A 13,612-nucleotide genomic window follows, 5' to 3' on the forward strand; every position below is an offset into this window, starting at 1 on the left:
GATACATGGAAACCAGCAAATATTATACCATTAGCTAAGATATCTAATCCTGTAAACATTAAGGATCTGAGACTAATTAGTATTTTACCCGCAGTTTCAAAAATATTAGAAAAACACAATCTAAACAATTAACCATTTTTTTTTGAATCAATGAGCGATATTCGAGATTGTTAGTCTGGTTTTCGACAAAATTCAAGTACTACCACATCTCTTGTAAAATTTGTCAATGATATTAGAAGTAATTTGGATTATAAGGAAATAATATGCGTTGGTTACTTTTATATTTTAGTAAGGCTTTTGATACTATGAATCATGAAATGCTTTTAGCCAAACTAACATATTTTTGGATTATCGCAGAATGCAATCATTTTGTTTTAAATTGTATCTTAAAAACCGAGCGCACTGTGTTTGTTTAAAAACAGAATGTGGCAATAGCATCAAATCCAACTTTTTACCTATGGATGCAGAAGTACCACAAGTAGATATGCAGAATGTAGCAGATATGCAGAATGTCCAAGCCAAAATACAGCAATACACTGATGACTCTTGGATATACCTTTTTTTTCTCCAGCTGATTTTCCCATATTTTAACAAACTTTTGATGAGGAAACCAACACGATTAATCAGTATAAACAAAATCACAACTTAATAAGACTTAATGCAAGAAAATAATCAATTATTCTTTTTGGTAACACTAAAAATCAAGTAACAGCATTATCTGACACTATTAATATTCAAATATATGACACCTCTTTGCTAGTAGTTACTGAAGCGAAAAATTTAGGAATGTTTTTTGATAATGCCCCTTTATTTCAAACTCACATTAAACAAAAACTTGATATAGCATATATGGGTTTAAGAAAATAAACTACTTAAAAAAACTATTTGCCACCAAAAACTAAATGTTATCTATGCAATTCATTTCGTGATGTTTAGAATTTTTAAATTTAATGGACAGATGACATCTAATAAGATGCTATTGCCACATCCTGTCCATAATTTTCGCAAGATTGATATTACATTGATATTACACGACCTTTTTGATGACTGTTTTTTATAAACTAACTGCCTTATCCAGTATGTCTCCTCGATCAACTGACGAAAGTCTTAGTCTTAGTATTGTTTTTGTGCTATATTTGGGGAAAACATGGAAATTTACGTAGTTATTACCCACGCAAATGCTTCGAAGATTAACTCGCGATGTATCGAAGTAAAGCAAAATTTTGAACCAAGATGCGCTAATGGTAGATTCTGAATCTGAGGACAAGGATTTTAAATTAGATCACCACATGAATTAATTGATCTTACGGAGAAAATTCAATTTTTTATGTCGTTTAATTTAAAAAAAATTATGTTTTTATATTATTTTTGGATTTTGTATGCCCTATCTCATATTTAAATCTATTCCTAATTTACTTTCAAAAAATTCTCCATGTCGAGAATATTCTCCGATTTTTCGATCTCGAGAATTTTGAATCACTAATGTTTACCAATGTCACATCAAATAATTCAGAAAATTGAACATTAAAAAAAAAAGAAAAGCTAAATAAACGATATTTTTTACATACTATTTTTATTTCATTTTTACTGTCGTAATTAGCGGAAATAGTACTAGATTGCCTATTTAACGACTTTGAGCTCCAGTAATAACGAACTTAGCAATAGTGCCGACTCTTTAAAAATCCTCTATATAATAATGCCAAGAATTTACATTTTGTATAGCTTTATAAACTAAAGCAGATGTTACAATAATTTTCTTAATCTTAAAATGTCAGTTTTCAAATTTAAATAATAAACATGTCCAATTTGTTGGGTTTACAGTTTTATGTTCCCGAGAAAGGGCAATTCCATTGTTAGGTCTTCTTGCTATTCCTGTTTATGTCTTGGTTTACAATACTAAATACCGTTAAAATTTAGTTATTAAACTGGCTCAATTAATGTTATGCAGATGTGTACTTCAGGTATTTTTCCACTTTCACGCATGACAATTTCCGGTATATTGCTGCAAGAAATAGAAACCTGACTTCTTCTGACGTTTTTTTTAGTTGATTTCTACCATTGGCTATAGACATCCAACTCCTCCGCATCAATATTTTATAATTAACTTTAAATATTAAGGGATTTCGCCATAATAAGTCTTATACTATTTAACAGTGTAAAAGAGTAAATTTTACATAATTAAAATTCTAAATTGGTAATTTTTAGTAAAATTTAACGGCAACATCGAAAATAGTCACGCGGATTTGTAGCCCTAGAACTGGGATATAACTTTTTTTTGAGAGATAACCTCTTAAACTTGGACAAGAGTCTTAATTGGCAAGCCTATGAGTCTTAAAGTGGTCTTACACTAAGACTTGAAATTCAAGGGTAGATTTGGTTAAATGAAGGGTTATTATAAACCTTTATTGTTACATTATTTCTTTTAAGCAAATTGCCAATATAATTGTAACGACAAAAAAGTTTGGTCAAAAGTCTATAAAATCTAACTGTTTTTTTGCATTAAGTTAGTTTCTTTAAGAAAAAATGGACGAATACTTTCAATAATTAAACCGGTTGTACAGATTTTGGGTGAAGGTAATATATTTTAATTAATAATTTAATTGGTAATCATCGGGGATAAAACACGGTGGCACCTATACAGGGTGGCTATTTGAAAATGAAACAGAGCCTATTTTGGGTCCTCCAGAACATTTGCGAAAAAATCCTCGGACCCGTCAATTTTTGATTCAAGGAGGAACCATTTTTTTGCTAGTTTCGCCCCCCTGAGGGCAAAGCTCTAGCGGGGGTGACAAGGGCCCCCAAAATTTTAAATGGAACGGGGGGTCGAGTGATACCTTATTTTGAAGGTATTTTTATGTGGATTATAACCCTAAAGTTTTAAATCGTTACTATTTGCCTAGTCGATACAGGGGCTAATAAAAGTTACAACAAAATGTTAAAAAGTATAATTTTAAATAAAGGGCTTATAGATAAAATCAATCAAGTAAATCTTCAAAATGTTGGCCTTCGACTTCCATACAATAATACAGGTTTTGTTCAAACCTTTCCCGTACATTTTGCAAAATTTCTGGGGTGATTTGACGACATTCATCAATTATTCTTTGTCGCAAATGGTCTAGCTATGTTGGCTGATTAGCATAAATTTTAGTTTTTAAATGGCCCCATAAAAAAAAAATCTAACGGGCTTAAGTCCGGGGAACGAGGAGGCCATTCAATAGCTCCTCTTCTTCCAATCCATTGTCCTGGAAACGTTTGGTCCAAATATTGATGAACCCTTGCAGGAGAGTGGGGTGGCGCCCCATCTTGCTGAAATACTAGACGATTTTCCAAGTACTCGTTGTTATTTTCTAGTATCTCCACTAATGCTGGATGAATTGTATTTTCTAATAACTCAAGGTACATCTCTCCTGTTAAATTGCCAGGTAAAAAAAGGGGCCTACGATATGTTTACCAAAAATGCCAGCCCAAACATTTAATTTTTCAGGAAGTTGTGTATGCACCTCACGAAATATTCTAAGATTTGAATCAGCCCAATAGCGACAGTGACGATTCACAGTCCCATTTAGGAAAAAGGAGCATTCGTCAGCAAAAACATACATTAAATAGAAAGTGTGGATCATTGGCGGCTTGTTCAGATATAGTTTTACAAAATTGTACTCGCCTATCAAAATCGTCTTCGTTTAGTTCTTGTACGAGATGCATTTTGTACGGATGAAACTTTTTTTTTTTTAATATCTTCTTAATGCTGCTTCTCTTAATACCAGACACGGTTGATAACTTCCTTGTGCTCAGTGTAGGATCTTGCACAATATGGCCTAAAATAGCTACTTCTGAAGCTTCATTCACCACTGGATTATCCATTTCGCGCTTTTTATTAGCCACATACCCAGTTTCCCTAAATTTTTGAACCAATTCCAAAATGTACTTGCGATGGACCTGTCGATTAGGGTGTGTTAAAAAGCTGGGCAGTTCTATTAGCATTTTCATTGTTCGCAAAGAAAAGATAAATTATTTCAACTCTTTCAGCAAGTGAATAAACCATTATCACACCCAATGTTGTAACTAACTAACTTTAAAGAGCTATTTGTTTGACACACTGTGATCTGACAGCAGTAATTGACAACCACTATTAAACTTCAAAATGTTGCTATAATAACAGTCTCAACAATAACCAAGAGTTCCCTTGCAGAATTGGCATAGATACCTACGGGTATTAAAAAAAAAAGAACAGAAAGTACGGTTCACAATGTAGGAGAACAACATTTTTTGTATTTATTTAACTGCTAAATTTACAAGCATTTTTTTTTCATAAAAAATGTTGACATATTTTTGTAACTTTTATTAGTCCATGTATCGACTAGGGTTCTAATCCACATAAAAATACCTTCAAAATATATAGTATAGTATCACTCGACCCCCCGTTCCATTTAAAATTTTGGGGGCCCTTGTCACCCCCGCTAGGGCCTTGCCCTCAGGGGGGCAAAACTAGCAAAAAAGTGGTTCTCCCTGGAATCAAAAATTGACGGGTCCGAGGATTTTTTCGCAAATGTTCTGAGGGACCCAAAATAGGCTCTGTTTCTTTTTCAAATGGCCACCCTGTATATTATTGAAATCCAGTTGAATCCTCACCACTTTACTAAAGCGGTTAGTTGGCCTCTTTTGTAAAAGATCTCTCAAGCAATCATCTTCTTTAAATCTTTATACTTCAATATTCATAGTCCTCACTTTCTATAATCTTGCCTGCTCCTGCTTCTTCTTTTGCCGTCACTTATTTTCCCTCGTTCATTATTACCAGTTTAATCACTCCCGCGTAATAATTTAAATGAAACTAAAATAAGTTAGTTTTAAAATCTTTTAAAAACAACGCAATTTTTAAGACAATTTTATTAAAGCTTTTTTCTTTATTAGAGAAGAAAAGTTTTTCGGCCGCCTATACCGGCGACGATGATATCAACGACGTGGCTGCCATGGGTGGTGTCAATTTGGCGGAGGAAACGCAAAAAATTCTCGGCTCCACCGAATACGTGGGCACCCAAATCCGATCCTGTAAAGAAGAAATTATGTGTTCAATGGGTTCCTTACAGTCCAAAGTATGTCATTTTGACTGAAACCGAATTTTATTTGAGATACCTTTTTTTCCCTATTAGATAAGACAAGTTATGTCAAAACATGGCCTGGAAGACCCTAGCAATGATGTGGCCGCATGTATATCGCATGCGGCGCAAGAGAGGCTGCGCGACCTTGTAGAAAAATTGGCCGTTATCACAGAACATAGGTTAGAAATAGTTAAAAGTGATTCTCGATATGAGGTCACGAATGACGTCAAAGGTAAATTCGAATACAGCTTTACAAATAGATATAGGTCTTATATTAAATTTGTTAAAAATTAGGTCAATTGAAGTTTCTGGAAGATCTCGATAAGGCAGAGAGGAAAAAGCACGAGGAATTGGAAAGGGAGATGTTACTGCGAGCGGCGAAAAGCCGTTCAAAAACAGAAGATCCCGAACAAGCCAAATTAAAAGGTGTGTATTGCGATGTTTTCTTTATGTAGCTTTTCTTATATTGAATTTTTGTCTGGTTTTAGCTAAAGCAAAAGAAATGCAAAGGGTGGAAATGGAGGAACTGAGGCAAAGGGAAGCGAACGCGACGGCATTGCAGGCGATAGGTCCTAGGAAAAAGCCTAGATTGGATGGGGAAACTACTACAAATTCACAAGTAAGTGTATAGGAATTGAATTAATTGGTATTTTTACAAACCCATAATAATTTTGTTTTATAGTTTTTTTAAATATTTATAATCAATTCATCGCTTTATAGCTCATAAAATCATTGCCCTGAAGTAATAAGGCTTTTATTGCTAAGCAAAACTTTAAAAAATATAAAATAAAATCATTTTTAAATTTGAAAAAGGTATTGGTGTAAAAAAGTTATGTAAACAGATGCAAAATTAAGAGTTGCAGGAAAAATCCGTTCATTTTTTTTTGTGTCGTGATCGTCACGCTGTTGCTGTTCCTTAAAAAAAAGTATATTTTAACGTTTATAGTTTAAAATTAGTTATAAACTGCAAACGATAAGATTCGGCATAAAAAAAAGTCTTTTTTCACTTATTTAACAAACTCGATGTAAAACAAGCCGTTTGTAAGATATGTAAGAAACTCTTAAAATATGTCGGTGTAACCACCAACTTAAAACAACATTTATTCAGAATACATACAAATCAGGAGAAATAAAAATATCAAAAGACCAAACAAAATTAATTCTCAGTTTCAGTTATAGTAATAGCCGAAGTATCTCCTTCTAACACAGTAGAGCCAGATGAAGCCTTGATAGGTCCTCTCACCTTCTCACAAATCACTTCCGTGCTGTGCCGTTCACGGAATAAGAAAAACTTAACCTCTGAATTACTCCTAAAATATTAAAACAATGCCGCATCATTATTAAAATTAATTTTAAATCAAGTTATACAAGTTGCTTTTACGACGGACATCTTGATATCGAACGGTAACAAAGCCTACATAACTGTCAGTTGCCATTTCATTTAGGAACATAAATGTGAAGAGCCAGTTTAAGCTACAAATTTGGGTAGTTCTCCTAATGGCGAGAATATTGCCCTGGAATTTTAAACAAATGGGAACAAAATGATAATTGTGGTATCTGATAATGCTGACATTAAAAAAGCAGTTTACAAGTATTTTAAAAGCACCATCTTATGCAAAATTTCTCAAGCTATATCTTCGGTAGACAAATTGGGCACTAAAAAAGGTAAAGATATTGTTGTTTACTTCAAACATTGTGTTGTTGAAAATAATAAAATTAAAAGCATTTAAGAACAAATGATTTTACCACTTGGAAAGTTAAACATAAAGTGGATCTCCTTGGAACAGTACAGTTATTATGTTTGAAAGGCTCTTACTTCTTAAAAATCCCTTAATACGTTAACTGCCGCAAGACGTTTTTAAGTATTACAATGTTATTACAATTACATCCTATACAGCTGATGACCATATATCTATATTATCTGTACGCCACCTGAACCGACGGCCTACAACGACAGAGCTGTGTGTTCAGATCAATTGGATGCCAGCGATTCAGGCGTAATTCTCCGTATGTGGTTAAGTAAAGTAAACAAGTAAACATATGCATCATTGGTAGCAATCTGAGCACGCAAATACAAAGAGGAGAATATGCAGCCAATTGACCCGACAAATCAATTCCTGCCTTTCCGACATTGTAATCAATTATACACTGCGGTTTTTCAATTTCTTCTCTCTTTTTATTTAATTTTCCTGTTTTTTACCACGTTCAGAGTATGATAAGTAGAAAGCATTAAAACATGTTGTTTTATCTTTCTATTTAGAAATAACAATTCCATCTTCATTTCCTCTACCTACCACTTCCTTTTTTAAATTTTGCTGCCACAATTTCTTTTGGTAGATCTGTCCTGTTCGCTCGTACCAACCGCGTGAGTTTTTCGATCCAAAAGTTGTTTAGCAAGAGAAATGCTGGTGTAAAAGTTACTACATTACTAATAATACTTTTTCAAAATGAGAAAATCCAATATGGCGTAGGACATAATGTTGTAGGACATAAAAAGTGGAAATGAAAAAATGTTTTTAGTTTTCCGATGTCTCTTTAAATAAAGTCGGTGGAAGGTAAAAACGATTTTGACAACTTTCGATTTTTTTCTGATAACTCCGGAAGTATCCGGAATTTTAAAATTTTGTAAACGTCATTTTATTAAGCTCCAAATTGCGCAACTTTGCCTCCATTTAACCGACCCCGTAACTCTTACTCTGATATTTGATTTATTTCATTTTTATAAAGTTATAAGATGTTTTAAAAAATCGTGAAATTTTATTTTTTTAATTATTTATTTAATAACTACTTGGTTACTTTTGTATTGCCATAACTTTCCTAAGCTTATGGTGATTAACCAGTTAGCAACCCATCAGAGCAAACTGTTTTAATCTTTAATTTTCTACCTTCAATTGTCTCGAAAAACATCGCTCTGTGTGATGTGCAACAAGAATACTTGTTTGTAGGAAAAAGTATGTAGTTTTCAAAAATTTGAAAAAAAAATAACCTCAAAAAATTAATCACAAAACAACTCCTTACCCTTGCAAAAACTAACCGTCAAAAAACCCTTTTTTCCAAATAATTTTTCAGTAATCACCATTTGATTTAGGGTCAAAATTTATGATAGATAATTTTTTTTCGAAATCTTATTCTCGTTTTTTACAATTACAAAAAAATCGTTTTTTAAATTCATCCTTTCAATGCTTTTAAAACTCCCTTAATATGCATTTTCTACCCTATACTTATAAGAACTTTTTTTACTATTTTTCTAGTAGTAGTACTATCAGCCGAGTACTATCACCCTCCGATTCTTTTAGACCATTTCAATGACACCCTGTATATACTAACACAATCATAAAAACAATTTAAAAAAATAGAAAGAAACATTACCGGTTTACCCGTGCATTTAGTTGATTGTTGAAATAAAATTCTCTACATTTTTTAAAAATACACTTTCTGTCTAAAACCTTATACTTGCAGGAATTTTGTTGTAAATAATGACAGCATTGTACAAAAAACTACGCCTAAAATATGTTAAATAATACGGAGGAATGCTTATCTTATCCAAAAATTTTACGTTGATGTATTCTATATCTCTACCTATTTGTTAAATAGAGGGGCGAAGATGTAAGATTAATTTTGTGGACAAAGGCACAAAAGACAAAGGTGTAACCTTAAAATATTTTTTCTATACAAAGCCCAACTTGTTAATTTTATATCATGGTATTTTCTTAAGTTAAATATAAGTTGCAACAGGTATTTTGAAATTTTCGCGATTTATAAGCCGTAAACTTATCGAGGCAAGGATAATTAACTACGTTACAATAGTCAAGAATAGGCAATACTAAAGATTCACATAGCTTTTTTCTGAGCTTAAGATTTATTATGCTTTAGCTCATTTAAGAGATCTTAATGCGAAATATGGTTTTTTAAGAAGTGAAGAAATATGAAACTTAAATCTTAGCTGTTTTTCAGAAGACCCAGATTTTTTACCTTTTTTTGTAAATTGTAGTTCTGTTATACCATTATATAACTTAAGAGTTTTCCGAACATAAGGCAACCTCTTTTTTTGTCCAAAATGCCTAACAGAACATTTGGATACATTAAGTTTTAAATTATTTAAATTATTTTATTGGTTTCAGATCAGTTTTTTAATTTTCATTGTAACTAATTTATTTTAAATGAATGCCGTAATTGTGTAAGGAAGTGTGCCAGAATGTGAAGTTCTCTGTTATCCAACACTACCATTTGTTTTGTTTTTTTAATGTATGCTGAAAAAGCACTGATTGCACTTGACTAGAATGCAGTCTGATCGAATCCATAGTATTCTACACATAATGTCATGAATTACAAATCGTTTAGTATCCAAGATATCATATTATTGCCCTTATCAATAGAAACTGTTATTTTAGCACTGAAGTAGCAAGTAGCGTTGATTGTGATTCTTGTGAAAACTAGATTACCACTTGGAAATTATTTCGCTTTTTACAAGGAGACTAGAGCTGCGGTTGTAAAAATTTACACATTTCCATATGTCTGGAAACTACCCAATTTCCAGCAGCGATTTATGATAGGAGTAATGACTTGATAAAAATTTTATATTTTTATAAAAATTTGAGGTCGCAGAGAAATTATTTAAAGATGTATATACTGAGAAAAAGTGGATCTTAGATTCAAAAAATATGGTTGCGGCCTCGACGAAAATGCAGAGATTGCTCAAACATTACTGATAGATGAAATAATGCAAACATTAGTGTCCGAAGAGAGGGAAAAAAAGTTAAACAAAAGTTTCTAAGGAATAAGGAGAACACTCGCATCATTATCCCGAGTATCAACAAGTGGCACTTAGGCTTATTTTAATCAAAAAGTGACATCAGTCTTTACTTTCTTTCTGGAATTTTTCACTACGCCATCAATTGCTACTCTCATAATAAGGCAATATTTAGAGATGCCGCCATTAGAAAGAAATAAAAATTCTGGAAAAGAAATATGTTAATAATACCATAATTGTACACCATGGCGATAGTATATTTATTTACCTGTTTTTTATATTAAAAGAAATATTTGTTTATATTTTTTTAAATACATTTTTACGTTAGATCAATGATTTTCAAAGTACGTTTTCTTCTAATCAAAAAAAGCTTAAAAGGAACTAAAATAATTATGTGCTATTTACCTTTAGTTAAATGATCTATCTTAAATATTATAAGAATGATAAACTTTTTCACGATATTATACAGGGTGCCTTTAAAGTTAAGTCAATTATTTTAACTGAAGTGCTTGTAGGACTCAAAATGGATTGATACACCAAAAATCATATATACAGTATCGGAAAAAAATTAAGCGACGCTATAATATTTCTAAAAAACTTTGTGACTGTACCTAGTATAATTAGGAACAATTATGTAGTATCAGTACATACCTTTGTTAATCGTATTTAAACATTATTTGCCCCTTGTGATGAATAGCAAGAGATTAGTAAATTGTTGTATGTTTTTATGCATTTTTTCATGGACAAAAATAAAGCGACTTGGTCGATATTGTTCATACCATTAGTAGATAGTTGGTCGGTATCAAATCTATATTTTGTTTAAAAATGCCTCGTGGTAAAAGTTTTTCTATTCTCTTTTTCTATTATCTATCGAATTAGAGGAAAAGTAGTTAACCGAAAACAGACGGGTAGACCGAGAAAAACTTCAAAGAAACTGGATAGAAAAATTAAAAGGATCTCCCAGGCAAATCCTTTTCTGTCAGCAAAGCAAATTCTGGGTAAAGCTGGGGGGTCTAATGTTTCCTCTCGAACGATACAGCGCAGACTATTTGAAGCAGGCTTAAAAGTATGCAAACCTGCCAAAAAACCGCTTCTTAGTAAGAAGAATATTAAAGCACGTCTTCTGTTTGCAGAACAACATGCTCACTGGACACCAGAGCAATAGAAAAAAGTACTTTTTAGTAATGAGTCAAAGTTTAATTTGTTTAAAAGTGATTGAAATGATGAAAAGTGGTGTTCAATATGTTTGTCGTATTGCAGGTAAAAGACATGACCCAAAGTATGTCCAGGGTACTGTAAAACATGGAGGTGGCAACGTGTTATTGTGGGGTTGTTTCTCTGGCTATGAAATGGGACCAATTTACCAAATTGAGGGCATTATGGATAGGTTTAAGTGTTTAAGTATAAATATATCCTTGAAAATGCCATGCTACCTTATGCGGAATGGAATATGCCACTACGTTTTGTTTTCCAACACGACATTGATCAAAAACATAAACAAACGTCACAAACATACAGCAAAATGTATAAAAGAATGGTTTAATGAAAATAAAATAGCCATTCTTAAATGGCCAGCCCAATCGCCCGATCTTAACCCGATCGAAAACCTATGGGAAATTGTGGATAGGCAACTTAGAAGTAAAACCTAAAAAACAAAGAGTACATTTTTGAAGAAATTAAAAATATATGGAAAAATATTGATCAAGATATAATTGATAATTTAATTTCTTTCATGCCTCAAAGGTGCCGCCAGGTAATCGCAAATAAAGGCTTGTGGACTAAATATTAAGGGCGCAATCTGATAATGTTTTCTTTTATTTTTATTGTAAGCGTCACTTAATTTTTGTCGTATAGAAATATTTAACTTTTCTTTTTCTTTTTATGATCTTGTTTATACGGAAGAATTTTGGTATGTTATGTAATAAATATATGTTTATTAATGAGTGTATTTGTTTTATTGAGTTTTAATTCTTCTTGCGTTTTTGTTTTTTTAATAAAAGAAAAAAACTGTATCGTCGCTCAATTTTTGTCCGAAACTGTATAATAGTTACATAATAAAATAAATAGTAAAACATGTAAAATTGGAAAAAATAAGAATATTAATAAATAATTTTTTGATATTCTCGGCGAATGCTGAAGTTCTTACCGTTTTTTGTTTACTGCTTTTACCGTTTATCAAAATTGGTATTATATGATTTTCAGCAGGAATCTATGGTTCAATCGGTTGTATCCGTGTTTTAAAAGTGCTTATTTCATGATGTCTCATTACTTTATGTGGAAAAGTGGCCCATGTTTACTAAAACAATGAACTGGTGGATATCATACTTATGTATGGAGAGTGCCAACAAAATGCAGCCACAGCATGCAGGTTGTATGCGGAAAGGTTTCCGTTAAGACATCAGCCGGCCTCACGTATGTTTATAAATTTGGTTATTACTTCGTGACGCAGGGTATTTTAAAGAACAACGAGGAGGCCAGTCTGGAAGAGCTACTCAATCTGATATGTTACAAATTAAAGAAGGCATTTTAGAAATGGTCGAAGACGACCCAACAATAGTACAAGAAGTTTCTCCGAGTAAAGCATAGCAATACGACAAGAACAGTATTATCTTTATCATTATCAAAGGCTTCAAGCATTACAACCTGAAGATTTTTTTTTTATGGTAAACACAAGCACAAGAGGAAAGTCCTATGTCACTCTTGGAGTGGTGCTTGCGCGAAGATATTTGTGGGCATTTATCTTGAATCGCTGCAGGTTGTATGCGTCGGGAAATATGTGAGGTGGAAGCCCGTTCCACAAAGAAGATGTTCTCCAGATGAATGAGTCCCGATACAGCGACGTCCTTAGGGTTGGCAGGTGGACTCGATGTTAATGAGCCGCAACTGCTAGACGCGTCCTTCTTGCCGGAACAGCCCTGGGTGGAATCAGGCCTGCCAGCTCAGAGGAGCACTTACCGTGATAATAACGGTAGAATAAACAGAGATTCTGAGAACTTGCGGCTGTCGTTGATTTGGCGGACTTAAATGTGGGAACAAGTGTGCTATCGTCCGCAAAGCTGTAGATTGGATTGACAGATTGATGTTCCTAGCAAATCGTTGATATATATCAGGAAAAGGGTGGGGGATAGAATGCATCCTTGAGGGACTCCAGCGTTAATGTTAAATTTGTCGGAGAGGTGTCCATCGACGGTTACTTGGATTGTTCGTTGTTCAAGAAAACTTTTGATCCAATTCAATAATGAGTATTGTATGCCGATTGAGGAGAGCTTGCTTAGTAGTCCCTCATGCCACACTCTATCAAATGCCTTGGTATGTCAAGAGCGACTGAGCGAGACTCGCCGTGCTTCTCCATGGCCTCCGTCCACAAGTGTGTGACGTAAGCCAGAAGATCGCCGGTGGATCTAAGCTTTCGGAAGCCGTATTGATGATCGCTGATTAGTCCAGATGATTCCAGATATCTTAACAGTTGTTGGTTGACTGCTTTCTCTATAATCTTCGATATTACTGGAACTAGTGCAATCAGGCGGTAATTGGAGGGCATCGTCTTCTTACCCTTTTTGGGTACAGCTTTCCTAGAGGAGTAGTATTTTGCCAGTGGCTTTTAGATCATTTAGGCAGAAATGAAGATTTTACTTATTTATTTTTGTATACAGACGACTCTACTTTTCTCCACTTTGACTGACCGATAAATTTTATTTAAATTTTCTTTGGCACAATTATTAAAAGTTGTTCCTCTAAATGTGAGACAGAATATGTGGAAACATCT

General features: G+C 33.2%; 1 protein-coding gene across 9 annotated transcripts in view; it reads left to right on the forward strand.

Annotated features, from left to right (window-relative positions):
- Nucleotides 1-13,612, forward strand: part of LOC126750113 (transcription initiation factor TFIID subunit 4) — a 64,144-nt gene that overhangs the window by 35,249 nt on the left and 15,283 nt on the right. For 8 of the 9 annotated variants that reach the window (XM_050459630.1, XM_050459635.1, XM_050459625.1 and 5 more), the window contains 4 exons: nucleotides 4,909-5,090; nucleotides 5,148-5,328; nucleotides 5,391-5,522; nucleotides 5,585-5,715. In XM_050459630.1, the coding sequence (XP_050315587.1) occupies nucleotides 4,909-5,090; nucleotides 5,148-5,328; nucleotides 5,391-5,522; nucleotides 5,585-5,715 (626 nt within the window). Of the gene's footprint in view, nucleotides 1-4,908; nucleotides 5,091-5,147; nucleotides 5,329-5,390; nucleotides 5,523-5,584; nucleotides 5,716-8,347; nucleotides 8,377-13,612 lie in introns of those variants that run through there. The other variant, XM_050459647.1, reaches the window with a different exon arrangement.

The sequence above is a fragment of the Anthonomus grandis genome, chromosome 1 (assembly GCF_022605725.1).
Source record: "Anthonomus grandis grandis chromosome 1, icAntGran1.3, whole genome shotgun sequence".
Lineage (NCBI taxonomy): Eukaryota > Metazoa > Arthropoda > Insecta > Coleoptera > Curculionidae > Anthonomus > Anthonomus grandis.